Here is a 19,283-nt window from a genome sequence, read left to right on the forward strand (position 1 = left end):
CAGCAACTGACGCCGAGACCAGGAGAAAGTCAGGTGCCCGAGTCCTCAAGCACCCCAAAGCAAGTGCTGCTTCAAACAACACTAGCAAGAATAGAGAAGCGAACACTCTCACTGCGAAGACGCCAGTGAGGTCTGTAAACTGGGGTCAAAGACTGCCAGAGTCGTTCATGGTATGAGAAGCTGGGAAACCAGTGGAGGCACAAGACCCAGGTAATAGGGAATAAGAGAGATGTGAATATTGTATACCAAGGCTGAGAAGTCGCAGTGAGCGTGAAAGCCTCAAAGAGTGGAATTGGTACGAGAGATAATACAAGGAGAGTGAAAGAAATACGAACACCAAGGCTGCGTAAGCTGTTTACAGTATAACAAAGTGAGAGAATGATATGGACACATGACCTGTGATCCAGGGGGTGGAAGGGATACGTGTGCTGTGTATCAAGGCAGGGTAGCCAACAAAGGTATGGGACTGAATTGGACTGAGAACCAATAATCCTACCAAAGAGCCACAGGACTTTGGGGAGTCCCTGTGACACAAAGGTGGGATGTAGAAAAGTAAAGTGTAAAGAGAGTGAAAGAAATACGAACACTGCTATGCAGGCTGGCAAAGGGGTTTACAATATCAGAAAGGGAGAGAATGATATGGACACACTGCCTGTGACCCAGGGAATGAAAAGTATACATGTGCCTCTAATCAAAGCCGTGGAAGCCAACAAGTGTATGAGAATAATTGGACTGTAAACCAATATTCCTACCAAAAAGCCATAGGACTTTGGGGAGTGGGAGAGAGAAAAGTACTAAGTAATCCTGGAGGGATTTCACTACTCGTAAAAAGCTCAAGTAATCCTGGAGGGATGCAACCAGTGGTAAATAGTGGAACACCAGAAAGGAAGAAGAATTTGTATCCAGAAAACATTTATCATTTTAATTGACTAACTACACACACGGACTGGACACCGTGTATGGATATTCTAATGGAACTTTGAGACTGATAATAAATCCTCCAAGAACCGGGCTACGCAGAAGCCCATTAGGGGGATGTGGTGCAAGCCTCTACTTTTTAGTTAGGTTTTCTCAAGTAGTAGGGCAGTTAGTAACTAGGAATTTGGACTCTTTATTTTTAGACTACTACAAGCACACTTTTTTTTTTATTTTATTTTTTAAATAACCCATCCAGGCCATTAACCATTGTTGTCCTGAGTCCTCCGTCTGGTTCGCCCCAGGGTACCACCCATTTTGCGAACCAAAACGAGCCAAGCAAAGTTTCTCATGCCACTGCGCAAACCTAGCACGAATCCAACAAAAAGCTGCTTGAAGTTTCTCGTGACACAATACAAAACTAGTACGGATCTAAAATAAGCCGGCAAAGTTTCTTGTGTCGCTGCACGAAACTAGTGCGGATTGAGAAAAGAAAACCTGTATGAAGTTTCTCGTGTCACGAACCTAGTAGAAATCGATGCAGCACTCTTGAGTTCCTCGTGTCAATGCATGAAACTAGCATGGTTCGGAAAAAGCCACACAAAGTTTCTCGTGTCTGCACGAAGCTAGCATGAAGCGAAAACAAAAACAAAAACAAAAAAAAAACACGTTCTGCACAAAACCAGACGAAATTTCAGTGGCAGTAGAACCATAATGCTGACAAGAGCTGAGGTGCAAATGGCTATTTGCGACTCAGATTGTTTCACAACTTAAGGACACACATGAAGTTAAGTTGTGATTCCATGGATGCAACACTCGGCTTGCATTCAAGAAGTGCCAAGTTCCTTGAAAAATTCTATCCATTAATGTCACAGCTGGTATATATATATATATATATATATATGAGGAGACTCCCCGTAACCCCCCCAGACATATGTGGTAAAATAATGGTCTCGAATTTTGGCATTTTGGGCTTCGAAATGTTTGCATACTTTCTTTTTGGTATGATCCCCATCTACACCAGAGAAACTAGAGAGGGGAAAGTCAGCCAAGACGGTGTGCAAGATAATAACCATCCCTTGGGATGTGCTCAAATCTTAAAGGAGTGCAATGATCATTTGCACAAGGCACAGATGTTGAAGGATGCGTTTTCCCCTATTTATGTGCTAACTTCTTTAAAGATGGTTTCAATACTGATGTACATAATAACAATATGCCTTATCACTATGCTAGTTAACACCTGTAAGTCTTAATAAACTGCTTGCTTTAGTCACTCTTTCAGTAATTTTGTCTAAGCCCCAAACAGTTCAAATGAATTCAGGAACAAACATTATAATGTGGGGAGACTGACATTGTGGCGCTAGGATGGGTAGGCAAGTGTGAGAAGTGCAACCAGTTATTCCTATGCAGATTCACAAAAGAAACAATACATGAGGTTTGCAGGGTCCTATTGGAAACGCCCTAGCAGCTAGACACACGAGGAGTTGGGGTTTCCAGAGAGTCAGTCTCTGCAAAGCCAAGTGGGTAAACTCAGGTCACCACTTTAAAGATGCATCAAACAAAATGAAGAAAACATGGCACCTTTTTTCTTGGGAAGGGTCAGGACCATATGTACTATGCAGGTTCTCCTATTATGCGATATGTATTAGAAGACCTTCCCCACCAATTGCTCTACACAGGGATTCTGGAACTTCAGCCAGAAGCATTGATAAGATAATCAAAGGCCTTGAAAACAAATCTATTTCTACTGACATTAACCCCACCCACAATATAGAAGGATTAAGCTATCTGAGCAATTTTCATTCTACCCTTTTTGAAGAGGATGGTAGCTAACCTCAGAGTCAGTAGTCCCTAAGAACCCTCAACACTCCCCCACCACAACCCTCCACCGAAGTAATCTATCTTGCCAGTTGCATATGTTCAGCTTCATTCTTCCCAAAATTCCCCAATTTCTCCCAGAGTCCTGGGATGGTCACCTCTTCCAACTATTCCTGTGATGCCATGTCTCCCTTTCATCCTGTACACCCTGCCCCACCCTTCTGCTCTTCATCTTGTGTTTCTTAGACAGTTCTCTGCCGTCTTTAGCCATACAATCTGCTAGATAGTATCCAGTCAGCTCCATCTGCCTTCCCATAACATATCGGTTTCAATTAGAGGCATCTAGATTTCATTTCTATTACTATTACCACCTGGAGTTCTGCTTTCAGTGAGTCTCCCTATTCTCTCACCCTTCCTCTACATCAATCCCTACCTTCTCACCAGGTTCTTCAATATCGTTCCTCAACCCCCTTCTCTCTAATGACCCATGGCTTCTTAAAGGTAGACCTAACTCTTATTTACAGAGCTTAAAGTCTTACCACACATTAGCCAGTCGCCCATTTCCTGAAGTAGCTCCTAATACCTTTCTGTAGTTCATCTAGCCACCCCTTATCCACCAAAACATTGGTACAAATCCAACTACTGTTGGACTTATCCCGTTGGCTCGGCTTCTCAGGTCATATGAATCATATCTTGGTGTATGATGCATTACAGCCTCATTCCTTTGTTGCAGAGATTTTGCAACGACAAAGACATGGTTATTTTTTTATTTTTGTAAACTTTGATTAACCACAGTGTAACTTACAGACTCAAATACACATTTGCATGACAATATACTACCAATTGTGTCTGTGTGTTCCCCCACCTCAGCAACTCCCCACGCCTGCACCACTTGCCTTGTTCTACCACATTACATCGAACTATATTATGCATATATAGACTCTAATCTGCTAATTGCGACAGAACTTAGTTGCCTTTTGTTGCTCAGTTTGCGTCAAGGGCATCAATTCCTGCACCATATGCTTCCATGAATCTAAAATCTATGTTTTGTTCATCATGGCCCCAATGGGCCACCTCTTGCCACACTGAGGTTTCTGCCAGCGTCCATTTTTGGAGGACTCTCCACCACTGGTGCACATCAGACCTTTGTGCGCTTTCCAACCTATTGCTATCCTACGTTTCGCTAGGATGTATGATAGGTGTTTCAGCTTACTACCATGTCTTGCCTGCTTTGGGCGCACAAGAATGCCAAGCATACAGGCTGTGGGAGATCCTGTGTCCAACATTATGCCTGCCTTGGCTAAGGCCTGAGCTATCTCATCCCAATATTGTTGCATCTCCCACAAGCCCAGAATATGTGTACCAGGTCGGCATTCATCAATACGCAATTTTGGGCAGGTCTGTTCCGTGGCATTGCTGAATCTGGCCATCTTTTCAGGGATAGATACGCCCTATGTGTTACATACAACTATCTCCTGGGGATCGCATTTCTAGACACCTTTTTGTGATAAGCTAATGGTCTACACCATGCTGCGTCTGTCAATTGCTCCTGCAGGTCTGTTTCCCAGCAAGGACTATTCTGCTCAAGCATATTTCCCAGCTGTGACATTAATAGATTGAATATTCGACACTGCATGCCCACCTTCCAAAATATCATATGTTCCTATCCTTTTATCTTCCTGTAGCACCCCATCTGTTCCCGGCCATTTCTGCTTTAGCTTGGTGATGAGCGAGGCACATATTATATGTTGTCCCTCGTGTATGACTGTCTCCGAAGTCCATCGGTCTACCTTCTAATAGTAAATTCCCCACCGTCACTACCCCCATGGGTTCCCAATACTTACATTTAATCGGAGTTGTGGATCCTCCTCTTTTAGTGTCACCAGTGGGATATGGGGGGAATAGTGCGATTCCTTCTTCAGAAAGCGTCCAGCCCTATGCCACATCATCTTACCTAGCATAAACAGCAGGGGTTTCGGGATCACCTCCTTCAAGTAGAATGGGGTACATGCTGGCTGCAGCAACCAAGTGTCCTTGGTCTGCTCATCCGACAGCCAGTTTGTAACAAATTGCAGCTGGCGCGCCACAAAATATGCCTCAAAGTTGAACACTTTAATACCTCCTTGATTGTACAACCTCTGTAATTTCGTTAGTGCCATCGGCGCCTTGAGTTATGCCATAGAAAGCTACCACATATTGTGTCAAGTCTCTTAAATAAACCTCTAGGTATCATGTACGGGATGTTCGTGAAGAAGTGTAAGAGCCTCGGAAGCACCATCTTTAACAGCGCTGCCCTTCCCATCAGTGAGAGCAGCAATCTGGCCCAGAAAGTCATAGACGGTCTACCGCCTTCAGTGTGTTCTGTAAGTGTTCTGTCTTGGGGTCATGGAAGATGTCCACTCCCAGGTAGCTAAAGGAGTTCACTTCCCACTTAATCGGCAGCGCTGGTAATGTGTTCAGAGGTTTCAATTTATACCCAGCTAAAGGGAAAAAGAACGATTTCTGTGCATTAATCGTGTTAACAGATAGTTCTGCATAGCACTTGAGCACATCTAAAATATACTGTAGGTTGGTTTCAGGGTGCTGCAAGTATAACAGCATACCATTGGCATATAGAGGAGGAACAAGTTACTTACCTGTAACTGTTGCTCTCCAGCATGGGTCTGGCATGGATTAACATGCTCATGAATATTCCCTGTCGACAGGCTGGGAATCCTCGGTAAAGAAAAAAATCAGTTTCAGTTTCGTTTTTGAACTGGCTTTTTTACTAGTAACCAATCACTGGTCTCTGGGTCATACTGCCCCTAGCCAATGACTGCCCTCTACCTAAGCCCCTCCTCTGGCAGCCATCTTCAGATTTGGTAGCACGTAAAGTGGCAGTAGGACCAAGAGAAGAGCAGCAGAGGGGTTGGAGGGAGGGTTTGCATGTGAATCCATGCCAGACCCATGCTGAAGAACAACCGTTACAGGTAAGTAACTTGTTCCTTCTCCAGCACGGGGTCTGGCATGGATTCACATGCTCACGAATACAAGAATATATAGCAGTACACACATGCACAACCATGGGAGGTGGCAAGGCTCAACATTAAGCATTTCAACAACTCAACATTAAGAATCTCTTACCTCCTCACCAGGCTCACCTTCAGGCCAACAGGTTGTGCAGCACTGCCTGGCCGACTCTGGACTCCTCCCTGGAATCCTGGTCGACGCAGTAGAATCTTGTGAAGGTGTGCGTCGATCTCCACGTAGCAGCCCTGCAGATGTCCAGCAGGGGCACACCAGACGGGAACGCCGTGATAGCAGTGATCGCTCTGGTTGAATGGGCTCTCGGACGGCCGGGCACGGGTTGGTTTGCCAACCGGTGACAGTGCATGATGCAGCCGGCGAGCCATCTGGAAGTGGAAGCGTTCGAGAGGGCCTTCCCTTGGTTCACAGGTCCAAAGTTCACAAACAGCTGTGATGTCTTCCGAAGACTCTTCGTGCAGTCCACATAGAACTTCAGCGCTCTAGCCACATTCAGCGAGTGCAAAGTCCTCTCAGCCGGCGACGAAGACGACAGGAAGAAAACAGGTAACACCAAGGGCTCGTGGAGATGGAAGTCCGACGGCACCTTGGGCAAGGAGGGGTGCGTCCTCAGCACTACCCTCGTCTCGTGGAATGTCAGGTATGGAGGTTTACAGGAGATGGCCTGGATCTCTCCCACTTGTTGTGCGGAGGTGATGGCCACAAGAAACGCTGTCTTCCACAACAGGAACTTCAACGGTGCCGAATGCAGCGGCTCGAATGGAGGCCCCTTGAGCCTGGTCAGCACCACATTGAGCTCCGACGCCGAGGCCAGAGCCTTCACCGGCGGGAACGATCAGAACAGTCGTTTCATCAACTCCTTCACCAGGCGATGAGACCACAGGGATGACCACCCCGGAGTTCTGGTGTAGCGGGAGATAGCCGTCAGATGGATCTTGATGGAGGCATGTGCCAGCCTCGCCTTGGCCAGCGATAGCAAGTACGGCGGCACTTGAGGGGCAGTAATCCGCAGAGGGTTAATCTTCTGTGCACGGCACCAGACAGAGAACCTCTTCCATTTGTGTCCATAGCACTTGAGAGTCGAGGACGCCCTGGTCTTTGCAAGCACCTCCTTGCAGTCTGCCGGGATATCATACCCTCCAAACTCTAGTGCTGCAAGAGCCAGGACTGCAGGTTCAGCGATCCTGGGTCGTGATGAGGATGGCACCTCCTTCCCTGGCGAGAAGATCTGCGTCCGTCGGTATTTTGTCCGTGGGGGACGCTGACATGTCCAGAAGGTCCGGGAACCAGATCTGCCTCAGCCACACCAGTGCAAAGAGGATCATCCTGCACCGGGACCGTCTGAATTGAATGATGAGTCGCAGCAGCAACGGCAACGGTGGGAACGCATACAGGAATAGGCCACACCAGGGGAATGAGAAGGCATCACCCATGCTCCCCGGCTGGGGATACCTGCTGGCGAACCTCCGGCACTTGGCATTCGTCGCCATAGTGAATAGGTCGATCTGGGGATTGCCCCCTCGTTGGAATAGGAGATCCACTTGATCCTGCCGCAGCTCCCACTCGTGGCACGAGCGCAGCTCCCTGCTGAGTGAGTCGGCGATGGTGTTCTTTATTCCTGCCAGATGGAAGGGTACCAGGAACATCCCTTGCGCAACGGCCAGTGCCACAGATCCTGCGCTTCTTTGGATAGGGCTGGGGATCTGGTGCCCCCCTGCTTCCTGATGTAGAACATCATGGTGGTGTTGTCGGTGAAGCCCCTTACCACCTTGCCCTTGGAGGAACGGAAGGAACGACCTGAGGGGCCAGAACACGGCTCGGAGCTCCAGGACATTGATGTGTAGTGACCTCTCCTCCGGGAGCCAAAGGCCTCTTGCGTGGAGATCTCCGGTGTGCGCTCCCCATCCTTCCAGGAAGGCGTCGGTCGTCACCTTTTCCTGATGTGATGGGGTCTGGAAGTCCGTGTCCGCCGTAGATGCGCGCGGGTGCCCCACCACCGGATCGCTTGGCAGAAGGTCTCGTTGAGTGAGATCTGGTTTTCGAAGCTGCCCGCCACTTGCATCCAATGGGCGTTGAGGAACTCCTGCAATGGTCGCATTCGCAACCTGCATAGGCGCATGAGGTAGATGCACAATGACATCATGCCGAGTAGGGACTTGATGGACCTCACCCTGGCCACGTCCATGGTCAACAGCCATTGTACCTTGCCCAGAATGGCCTTCGTCCTTTCCTCCGATGGCAAAGCCAATCGCGCCACTGTGTCGAGTCTGGCTCCCAGGAACAGGACGTCTTTCAACGGTACCAACTGGGATTTTGTGAAGTTCATCGAGAATCCCAGATCCGTAAGCAGTTGGGCGTTCTTCAATGTGTGATCGACGGCGAGTTTCCTTGACTTTGCTCGGATGAGCCAATCGTCCAGGTAGGGTTAAACATAGATCCTCTGCAGGTGCAGCCGCGCTGCCACCGGTGCCACGCACTTGGTGAAGACCCTGGGCACCGACTTCAATCCGAAGGGAAGGGCCTTGAACTGATAAGTGTCACCCTTGGACCATGAATCGTAGTAACTTTCGATGTCCCTTGAGAATGGGGATGTGGAAGTAGGCATCCTCCAAGTCCAGCGACAATAGGAAGTCTCCTTCCTCCAGCTGCCCCAGCACGTGCTGAAGGGTGATCATCCGGAATTTCTGGGACTTGATGTATTTGTTTAGATGACGAAGGTCCAGGATGGGTCACAAACCGCTGGTCTTCTTTCGGATGAGGAAGTACCGCAAGCACACTCGGGAGCCCCGGAGCCTTTTCGGGACGAGTTCTATCGCACCCTTTTTCAGGATTGCTCGTACCTCCAGAAGTAGCTGTGGCATGTGGTTTTCCTTCCTGGCCACAGGCGGTAGACGGGGGCTCTTCCTTTGGAATTCCAGAGTGTGCCCGTGGGCCAGCGCGACTCCCACACACTGACGAATTTGGCAGGCCGGCCTCCCTCCGGGGTGCTTGGGTGGGGGCCCGATGCCGCGGCCGGTTCAATCTTGCTTCGCCGAGGCCTTGGTGCCTTGGCCTCCTTGGCGACAACGTCCTCTGGCCTTGCTGCAGCCTCTGTAGGCCTCCTGCAACAAACGGGCCACTTGGCGCTACGATGAGGAACCACCACCAAATCCTTTGGAGGCACCTTGAAACTTGCCTTTCGGGGTCCGAAAGGGCAGCCGTCGTTGATGGAGAACCAAAAGGCCCAAGCCGTCTCGTTGTCCGCCTTGATGGCCTGCAGTGACTCGTCCACTGTCTTGCCGAACAGGTTGTTCCTGTCGAAGGGCATGTCCAGTACCGTGGTCTGCACTCCTGACAGAAATCGGTGGCCTTGAGCCAGCCGCGCCGGCGAAGGCAAACCCTGTTGCCCATCTGGCGAAAGCTGGTGTCGGCGATGTCCGTGGCCACCATGATGGCATGGTCCGAAGCCACCTCACCTTCCTGCAGGATTTCAATGGTTCCGCCCTCTGGAAGTCCAGGAGGGGAGCGATCTTGAACCACAGCTCCTTGTAGCGCTTCACGATCGCGAGGGCGTTGGCTGCTTTGATGGTCGGCGCGGCCGACGAGATGAGTCGTCGCACCTTGGCGTCCAGCTTCTTCCCCTCGCCATCCGGTGGGGAAGTGGAAGTTGATCCCGTCGCCCCTGCCGATTTCTTCTTAGCCGCTGCGGAGACCACCAAATTCCACATCGGGGTGGAATCTGGGACACAGTACTTCTTCTCATACCGGTCCCTCTTCGCAGGAGCCTTGGACGGGTTCTTGAGTAGCGACAGTCCTTTGTCCCAGATGTCCAGTAACGGTACTGAGAGGACGGTCTTCCTCTTGGCCTCCCGTCGTTGGTAGAGGAAACCCTCCTTCTGTTCTTAGGGACAAAGTTGGAAGAGCTTCGAAGCCCTGGCGATCATGGCGTGAAAGGATCCAATTTCGTCGGGAGGGGAGGCCCGGGCAGGAGGTGATGGGAGATCGGTCCCGTCGTCACCACCTTCGTCGTCCGTCCCCGTTGTCACCATCTCCATTCCCGTCTCATCCCTCGGTGGAGGGGAAGGAAGTGAAGGCTGGAAAGGAGGGGAGGTTGGATTTGCCTCCGCTTGTTCAGTGGGCTTCCTGACGGACCAGGCGTCGCTGGATCGTTCGCTGGGGGTAAGGGCAACCTTGTCCTTATCTCCGTACACAGGGCCTGGATAGCCATCAAGATTGCTCCCGAGTTGTCCTGTGGCATAGGCGTCGGTTGCGACGGGAGCGACGGCGGGGGAGTAGGGTCCTCCACGTCAGCTCCACCGTCGCTTTCTACACCTGCCTTGTCGGGATCCCTCCCGTAGGACCGGACTTCCTCGAACCTCTTGTCCAGGATCTTTGCGACGCCAGCCAGCTCATCTTCAGAGGTGGTATCTGTGTCCGTTATGGCTACCGTGCCCCCCACCCCCTCTTTCGCCACCCAGGGTTTCATGGAGGTCTTCTCGATAGGCTGCAAAGAGGATTCCCTCCGGGGTGGCAGGGAAACTCTAGGCCCGGAAGTTGTCTCTACTTTAGCCTGGTGAATCAGGGCCTTAGCAACTTTGGCACCCCGGAGGCCTTCACCTTGGGGGGAGGGTTGCTGCCTCGCTCCCCCTCGGTTGTCGCGTCGGGATCGACCAGGTCTTCTCCCGAAGCTTACCCAGGTTCTCCGACTTTCTCTTCACCGAGCCAGAGCGTTGGCTCATGGTTGATGGCGTCGGTGACATCGCGCCCTGCCTGGCAGCCAAGGAGCCCGACCATCGGCGCTCCCGGTGCCCGCGGACTCGCAGTGCTTTGCCTTTTGTTCGGCCCTCCGTGGCCAGAGCGCCCTCAAAGGTCTTAGAAGACCGCTCAGACTACTTCTTCTCACCTGCTGCTGGGCTCTTGCCCTCCAGCCAGTTGGTGAGCCGAACGTGACGATCCTTCATTGTCCGTTCGGACATATTCTTACAAAACGCACAGTCCTTCTCCACGTGCAATTTGTCGTCGTGAAGGCAGCAGAGGCACCGAGAGTGCTCATCTTCCTTGAAGACATTCTGTAATCCGCATCCAGGGCAGTTCCTGAACAGCATGGATCCAGGCGTTCTGTTTCCTTTCTCGTGGGCCATATCCACGCGGGGTAGGCCTCAAAGATCTTCCGGAATCCTCAAATAAGCGAAAACTCAATGAAAAATCACCCTTGAGGGGCGTAGACAATTCTGAAACGGGTCCCTGTTGATCAGAAGTAGAATCGGTGGAGCTTGAGGCTCGATTGACAGAAAAAAAGTAAGAGTAAACTCTTCGAAAAATCAAAAAATGCAATAAAAGCTTGAGAGCTATAGCACGACTACTCCCAACACTTGAATGTGCGGTAAAAATCTGAGGATAGCTGCCAGAGGAGGGGCTTATGTAGAGGGCAGTCATTGGCTGGGGGCAGTATGACCCAGAAACCAGTGATTGGTTACTAGTAGAAAGACAGTTCAGAAACAAAAACTGATTTTTTCTTTACGGAGGATTCCCAGCGTGACGATGGGGAATATTCATGAGCATGTGAATCCATGCCAGACCCCATGCTGGGGAAATCAAATTATACATGCCCCTTACAACTATGCCTGCCTCTTGGTATTTCTTCCTCAGATATACTGCTAATCGCTAAAGGTTCCAAGGCCAGTATAAATAACATAGGGGACCACAGGCAGCCCTGCCTCGTGCCTTTCCGCAGCAGCCATTGATCTGAGATGTGGGCTCCTGTCTTGACCCTCGCTATTGGGCTGCTGTACAGCAGCTGTACCCATTGTATGTATGTGGGTCCCATACTGAAAGTATTCAGAACCACCAGAAGCCACACTGCGTAAAGATCAGCCGCACTGCGTAAAGATCTGAACTGTTCTGGGTATGATGGATAATATGGTGTAACCACCTCAAGTTACATGTGATATTCCTGTCTGGGACATATCCCGACTGGTCTGGGTGTACAAGCTTAGATAAAGCTGGCTTAAGCCTGTTGGCCATTAGGGCTGTAAGTATTTTCCCGTCCTGGTTAAGCAGCGACAAAGGTCTGTATGATTCACAGTCGGTGGCTGGCTTGTTGGGTTTCAATAGTGGGACAATAACTGACGGTTGCAACGACTTCGGTAGCGTGCCTGTATCTAGCGCCTCATTCAGCATCGCTAGCATCGGGGGTACTACATCTGCCATAAACTCTTTATAAAATTCACTAGGTAATCCACCTGTCCCTGGGGCCTTACCAGTCGGCAAACCTCCAATAGTAGATTCTAGCTCCTCTTTAGTTATGGGAGCTTCCAGCTGACTTGCTGCTTCTGCATCTAACTGTGGGAGATCTATCTGTGCAAGGGCTTTATCTATGTCTGATGACTGTGTTACTAATGTCTCTGCATATAACACCTTGTAATACTCATGAAATATATTGTTTATACTTTCTTGCGTCCTGCAGTCCTCCCAGTTTTCCCCAGTGATCTAGTGCATCATGTCCCGTTTAAGTTCACTTTTACATAGCCAGGCCAGAAGACGTCCCAGCTTATCCCCTTCAGCGTGTTGCCTTTCTACGTATTTCTTATAGCTCAGCTTGCCCATCCTTTCCCAATGCTCTAAACATTTCTGCTGTAGTCTGGTAACTTCTTGGGCCCGATCCTTCGATGTCAAGCCTGCACCCTCTAAAACCTCCAATAAAGGATTCCCATAGCGTGCCTGTAGATTTTACACTCCCTGTATTGTTTTTGAAGTAATCCAACACCCGAAATAATCCTTCACCCCCTCTCTAAGTGTTCCCAGAACATCGGATCTCTTAGGCATTCACTTCTAAGCCTCCAGGTCGGGATACATGCCCTAGGAGGGGAGTTCTGCCATGTGACCACTAGGGGAGCATGGTCTGATAATACCTGTGCTTTGTATTCACTGTTTTGAACTCACATAGAGTTGCGTCTCCCGTGAAGACAGTCTCGTCTGGTGTATAGATCATTGGGGGCCGTTTAATGGGATTAACCCCAGGTTTGCGGGTGCAGGGTCCTCCATATGTCAGACAACGTAAATGCTCGCAGCAATGTAGTCAAGGCTTTGGCTGAAGGGCCGGGATGTACTGATTTATCGTCTGATCTATCAATTTCCGGGTGCAGCGTACAATTAAAGTCTCCTCCCCATACTAATGTGTCATCTCTATATGTGCCAATATAGGGATATAACAAACAGAAGTAGGCTGCTGCATCGTGGTTTGGTGCATACGTGTTGACAATGCAGATTCCTCTTTGTTCCATAAGTCCCTGCACTGCAAATGTCTTAAAGACTTTAAATGGCACAGCCGGCACCACCCATATAAGGACCCCTATTGCATATGCAGAATATGATGAGCCCAGAGTCACTTCAGAGCTAGGATGGATAGTTTCTCCCCTGTGAAGTGTTTCTCCTGCAGGAGTGCTATATCAATTGTCTAGTGCCGTAGATGTCACTACCTTAATTCGTTTAACATAGCTGTTTAGCTCCCTGACGTTCCCCCATCATGGATTGGCGTTTGTGCTTGTCTCGACAGTTCGATGTGCATATATTCAAAATTTCTTGTGTGGATCTATAGGCTAACTCCCACTAACGAGCCCAACTCTCCTACGCCCACCAAGAATTGGCCAGCTCAATACCTTGTACTCAGGCATCCCTGCTTCTCACCCCCATCCCAGTTGCATGTTCTGGTGCCTGGTGTGCAGCAGGCAGATCCTTAACAACTAGTATCTGTGAACAAATCCTGTCTTAGTTGAAGAACACTTCCTGCAGTGCGTTCCTGGATGGAGACTACACAGCCGACTCCTGCATTCCGCAAACGTATTAGTGCCCGAGTTGTCGTAGAAAAGGTTGCTGCGCGCTGCAAACAGTCGGCCGAATCCAGCCTCCCCATTAATCATCTGGAGGCTTTTCAGCATGTGTCCCCCACATCTGTCGTCTGATTGAACACTTCAGTAGGCAAGTTTTCTGTGTCCATCCATTTCTGGGCCTCCTCATGGTTATCAAAGAAAATGGATGTCCCTTTGCTTATTATTTATAGCCGTGCTGGATACAGCAGCAAATACTTAAGAGTCGCTTCACGCAGCATCCCCTTGACGGATGTAAAGTGCATCCTCTGTTTTTGCACCTGCACAGTGTAGTCCGGGTATGCAGTAACAGTGGCCGACGCTCGCTGTATCGTGCCGCCTTTCAGAAAATGTTCCAGAATCTTTTCCAGCTACAGGCTATAATGGGCCATAACGGGGCTCCGGTTGGTGGTTTTGTCATCAAGGACCTATGAGCCCTTTCTACCGTGAAGACCTTGGTGAGGGTGACTAGGCCAATTGCTTGTAGCAGCATATTCTCTATAAAATTGGTGGGGTTCGCACCCTCTTTTCCTGCCGGGAGTCCGATAATTCTGATGTTATTGTGTGTGGGACACCCTTCTGCATCTTCCACTCTGCCCTCAAGATTCCGCAATTGTTGCTTAAGTATTGACACATATCTTGATGTGTCCTTAAGACTGGCAGTGTTCACTGAGACTTAAAAGCTCCTGTGCGCTCTGCGAGTGACCAAACATCTTGCCTCAGGAGGTTCACATCAAGGCTCATGGTATCCATTTTGGACTCTATGCTATTTTCAGGTCTGCTATGGTGTCTAGTACTTGCAGATCCCCTTTCATCTGGGTCTGCCCTTCCGGTGGATCTATAGGCTAGGACTCTGGTGTGACGTTCCCAGATGAGTTTGTGGGTTTAGTGAAAATGTCCAACGTGGGCTGCTTAGATTTGCTTTTTTGTGACGTAGACGCCATTGTTGGTTCCATCCATGCCGGTTCTTCTGCCTACCTTTGTTTCCCCACTTGCCTCTAGTTTACACCTCTGATCGCCAGCTGATATTGGATGGAGGCTACTTCCTGTGTTCCAGGGCTGCAATGTTGTCTTCCAGATGCCCACTGTGTATTGTGCCCATGGACGGCGCTTGCAACCTTGCTATGCTGTCTAGCTTTGGTGTGCTGCTTTGGGAAGTGGCTTCTTGCACAGTGTGTTGCACACATGATGATGCCTGATATAGTCTGTCCCAGGCAGGTTGGTACTTGCCAGCATGCCCCCCCACATGTGTTTATGCCTCTTGAGCTTGTTTCGGGTACAGTCCCTCCTTCAGGCCGAAGGTGACTGTCAGGAGCTGGCTGTTGGTGCATAAACCACTTCTGGTGCTGCAGTATGGACTCCACCCACTGATGGAGTCTTTAAATTTCGTGCCACGGCCGTATGTATGTGTCCATGCACCTTGCTAGTGGCCCTCCACACCCAACCGAGCCTCCTGCGTTGCTAATGTTGCCAGGTCTAGTTGCCACGTACCCCTGCTTCTTGGGGTGTGTTGTTTTGTGTGTCACCACTCTGTGACCGCGCTTGTCAGTGTATGTCTGTTGGGCTGTGCTTATGTTTTGGTGTGTGCTATTCATGGACCCGGCTCCTAGGTCATGTCAGCATGGATGGTGCAATGCACTGAAGTGCAGTGCGCCCCGCCAGCTTCCCCCACACTGCCTCCCCCCCAACTATCGCGTCCGGCAATATCCGCTTTGGACAGGAGACTGCTGCTGCCCCTATCCGTCATAGTCCTCCGCCGTTGCCGGCTTCTGTCCGATGCGCCCGTCTCCGGTACGAATCTGGCGACGTGTTGTAGGGAGGGGTGGGGGGCGGGAGTTGGAGGGGAACGGGAGCTGCACCAAGCACTGGGCATGCCCTGACTTCAGAGCGCCCAGGAGTTAGGTCTGCGCATATGGCTGTTAGCGCCTACACTGCCACGCATGAAGGGAGCGCCACCTACTGCCTTGTCTGCGGTGTCACTGGTGAGCCACCGGCAGCCGTCGACACCCTCACTGGTTTCCTCCCCATTCCAGGGCACTTCAGTCCTTCTCGCCACGGTGCGACTGCTTTCGTCGTGGCAATTACTTCCTCCTCTCCACTCCCTAGTCTGGCAGGACAAGAACCCGGACCAACAGTGGGGACCAGCTGGGCCACTGGGATCCCTGCCTGCCGTGCTGTATCCGTTTCGTACCATGTTGTCTTTATGCATACGCAGGCTCCTGCCTCGCGTCCATCATTTTCATTTCACCGCTGCTGGACGGGTTTTGTTCTTCGTGGGCCCATGCTTTGCAATTCACCTTCCACAAACCTATTTACGGACAGGAGTGCTAGCCCACTTCATTGACCCCAATGTAGTGTTGACAGGATTCCTCACACGCTGGTGCCGGTGTTACAGGCAAGGATCCTTTCGGATCTGCAGGACCCATGAGAAACGTGTCCTTATAGCATGGCTGCCTGGCTGCGCCCACAAAGACACAGTTAATTATGGAATAGTGCAGGTAATATTGTCAATTGCTAATACTGAAGACTGCAGGCAGCCAGGATACATCCCAGGTGTCCTACGACACTAGTTAAAAGGAGAGTATGACAGCAGTTTCCTCATTTTACCTACCATCGTAACCAGCATCTTTGATAGGTGATTCTTTCCTTTCATACAGTGGCTGCCTACTACTATATGGCATGTCAATGCCCATCAATAAGGCACCATTATTGACTGCTTTGAAATCACAACCAACTTATGTCCACAAAGCTTTGCGGCACAGACAAATGAAATGCACCCTTTCAAGCGATTCTTCTGGCATCTCCATCCTTTTGGTCTACTTCCACTACTTACTGACATGTCTACTCAGTGAATCACCTCCCTGCAGATATTCAAGGTCAAGTGTCATTAATACCAATTGTCTTAGTTTAAGCCAACTATGGATTCTAGAAAAGTATATGTGTGCATACTTCCATTTTCTAGAAATCCAGTAAGCAGGTAAAACTTGTGAAGAAAAGAGTAAGGCTCTTCCTTTCAATTAAGTTTGGCAGCGGTATGAATACACATCTAAAGCAGTGGTGCTTCAACTTTTAACCTCTAAGTGTATTGTCGTTTAGTCAACTATACCTATGACTACACATACAAATCATAAAACATTTTTAATAGTTTCCTAAATGACAGGACACTTGTGATTTAGATCATGCAACATATGTCAGGAGATCTGCAACTTGGATGCAAACTAAAGGGTATCAGTGTTCTCCAGACACAGCAAATAAAGTCAAATAGCATTTCCATAACATTTCACTTTGATTCAAAGCTCATAGAACTAGAATTCAACATTTCAAAAGAAGCAAACCTGCCTAATATTCTTTTCACAAATGTGACCAAAAGTGCACTTTACCTGTGAAGGGTCAGTCACTCTCAGAGTCACCACATCTTCACTTGTATACTTGATAAACAGATGACTTTCATCCAGAAGTTGCATCTTCCACATGCGAAGCTGCCTGAGCTGGTCAAAAAACTGGAAGAACCTCCTCTTTGCTATGGCGCTGCCATCCTGTTCTGCCCTCTTCCAGAGGTAGACAAGAAGTCTGTGCTTCAAGGAATTTATAAAGGGTTCTTTATAAGAATTAGCCATCCCAGTCTGACTATCCCGCTGTACCTCCGGATACACAGCTGACAATGTTAGCAAATCATCTTCATAACAAAATCTGCCTATGGTCCGGACATCAATAAAAGTGCCTTCAGAGGTAACTTGGAAAACATGAATAGTCTGCTGTTGGACTGAAAGAATGGCCAATATATTTTTATAAAGGTAAAGACCTTGATTGTGAGAGAGGATAACTTTGTCACACTTGAACGTCCTTGTATCACAAAGCTTGCCTGTGTGGAGATCTATAATGTGAAGAGAGTAATCTTCCAAGGGCGATCTGGGATTTGGAGTCACAGACTCACTGTTGCGATAGACCTCAAAGAAAGGAGGATGGGGCTCCTCAGGAAGATAAGCAGCCGAGCCTACAATTACATAGCGACAGTCATCTGTAAACAAGCTGCACTCTCGGTTTAGATGTTCACCATTGGATGCTACGTTGGTAATGTGGAGCAACACAAAAAACCTCTCGAACAGCCGTCCACGAATGTTGACTGATCGCTGATCATTTCCATTGGCCAAAATGTCACCATCATATCCATATAAAAGATCCTCAGCTGCCTGGCAACCCTGATACTCATAGATTTCCAAGGAGGTCTGATCCGATGAAAACGCAATGAAGTAGCGTCCGTCTGGTGAAAATTTGCGCAAAAAACATGGAGGTTTCTCCACATTGACAACAGTAAAGTTGGGAAACACATTTTGGTGAAACACACGGACCAGATGCCAGTGTGTGCCAGGTTTACCAGAACTGATTCTTCTGCGCTCGAGGCGGTGGATCACATTTTGGTTCTGGATTCTTCGGGGTCTGAGAGTAAGAGCATCATGATCCATCATAAAATGTCACTTCATTTTAGCACTAAAAGAAAGAAAACTATTGTTAGTAACAGGAAACTGTCAATAACAAAATAATTAATTATATGGACAGATTAGCAAATAAGCTGGAGAATGGAACACATTCTGTCCCTAAGGCAGGAATTAAAAAGGAGTGAAACGTAGGAGAGGATTTATATAAAAGATACACAAGTAAAACAAGTATGGTCAAATCGCTTACCACTCCACTAACAAGTGCCTTGGTCAAGTAGCTACTTAAACGCACATTACATTTGTATTCCTGTAAAAATTATGGCATGGCTTGTGCTACTGTTGGGCAGCAGGCAGCAAAGGAGGTGTTTTCGAGGAAGGGCATGTGTAAAAGGCATGGAGCTGTTGCTTCAAAGAATTGCTAAAAAGAGAGTTGCGAAAAAGATTATGGCAAATTGTGATGTAGGGAAAGTTCAAGACATTTGAATATGGGCACATCAAGAAAATGCATATTTATTTATATTTTTATAACGCGCCACTCACCCATAGGCCTCAGGGAGCAAACAAAAGAGACAAACAAAAGAATTGGTCAGAAGATCAGATGGGGGAGATTCCTCTATGCCATGCTAAAGAGGTGCGTCATGATTTTTTTCTTAAAATCTGTTAGGGAAGTTATCTTTCTCAGATCAGGAGTGAGTGCATTCCATGCCAGGGGGGCCTGAACATGACAAAGTACCACCAAACGCTTTCAGTTTGAACTTTGGTTGCTGGAGGCTGGCCTTATCGGCCGATAGACGTGAGCGGCCGGGTTGGTATACCTTGGTGCATTTGCAGAGATATGCAGGGGCTTAGAGGTTCAGGCATTTATGGCCTAGCGTGGGTAACCCGATGTTTCACTGGGATCCAATGAATCTCCAATGAATCTCCCTCCTTGCTTGGTTGAAGTGATCTCATCTGGCTAGATGTTTAGTAGCCCAGACTGCTACATTTTGAATCACCTGGATTGCTGCTAAATTTGCCGGGAGGTGCCCAGAAACAGACTGTTACAATAGTTAAACTCATTTAACTTTAGCTTAATGCTAAGGTATCGAATTATACAATCTCTAGTAATGCCAAATGGAAAGTAAATGGCATAATCATGGCAGAGACAATAATTGTTCCAACAGACTGCCCGCTGATAAAAGTGGTTAAAGGAACAATTTCAAAATCCCCAAAAAAATGCATAAAACCTGAGCCGGACCTTAGTGCT

The 19,283-nt window shown here is 48.8% G+C and overlaps 1 protein-coding gene across 2 annotated transcripts in view; it reads right to left on the reverse strand.

Annotated features, from left to right (window-relative positions):
• The window catches only part of DET1 (DET1 partner of COP1 E3 ubiquitin ligase), a 455,614-nt gene that overhangs the window by 306,579 nt on the left and 129,752 nt on the right, over positions 1-19,283 (reverse strand). For both annotated transcript variants that reach the window (XM_069624291.1, XM_069624292.1), the window contains one exon: positions 16,982-18,089. In XM_069624291.1, coding sequence (XP_069480392.1) covers positions 16,982-18,067 — 1,086 coding nt within the window. In that variant the 5' untranslated portion in view covers positions 18,068-18,089. The remainder of the gene's footprint in view (positions 1-16,981; positions 18,090-19,283) is intronic.

The sequence above is a fragment of the Ambystoma mexicanum genome, chromosome 11 (assembly GCF_040938575.1).
Source record: "Ambystoma mexicanum isolate Mex_15411 chromosome 11, UKY_AmexF1_1, whole genome shotgun sequence".
Classification (NCBI taxonomy): Eukaryota; Metazoa; Chordata; class Amphibia; order Caudata; family Ambystomatidae; genus Ambystoma; species Ambystoma mexicanum.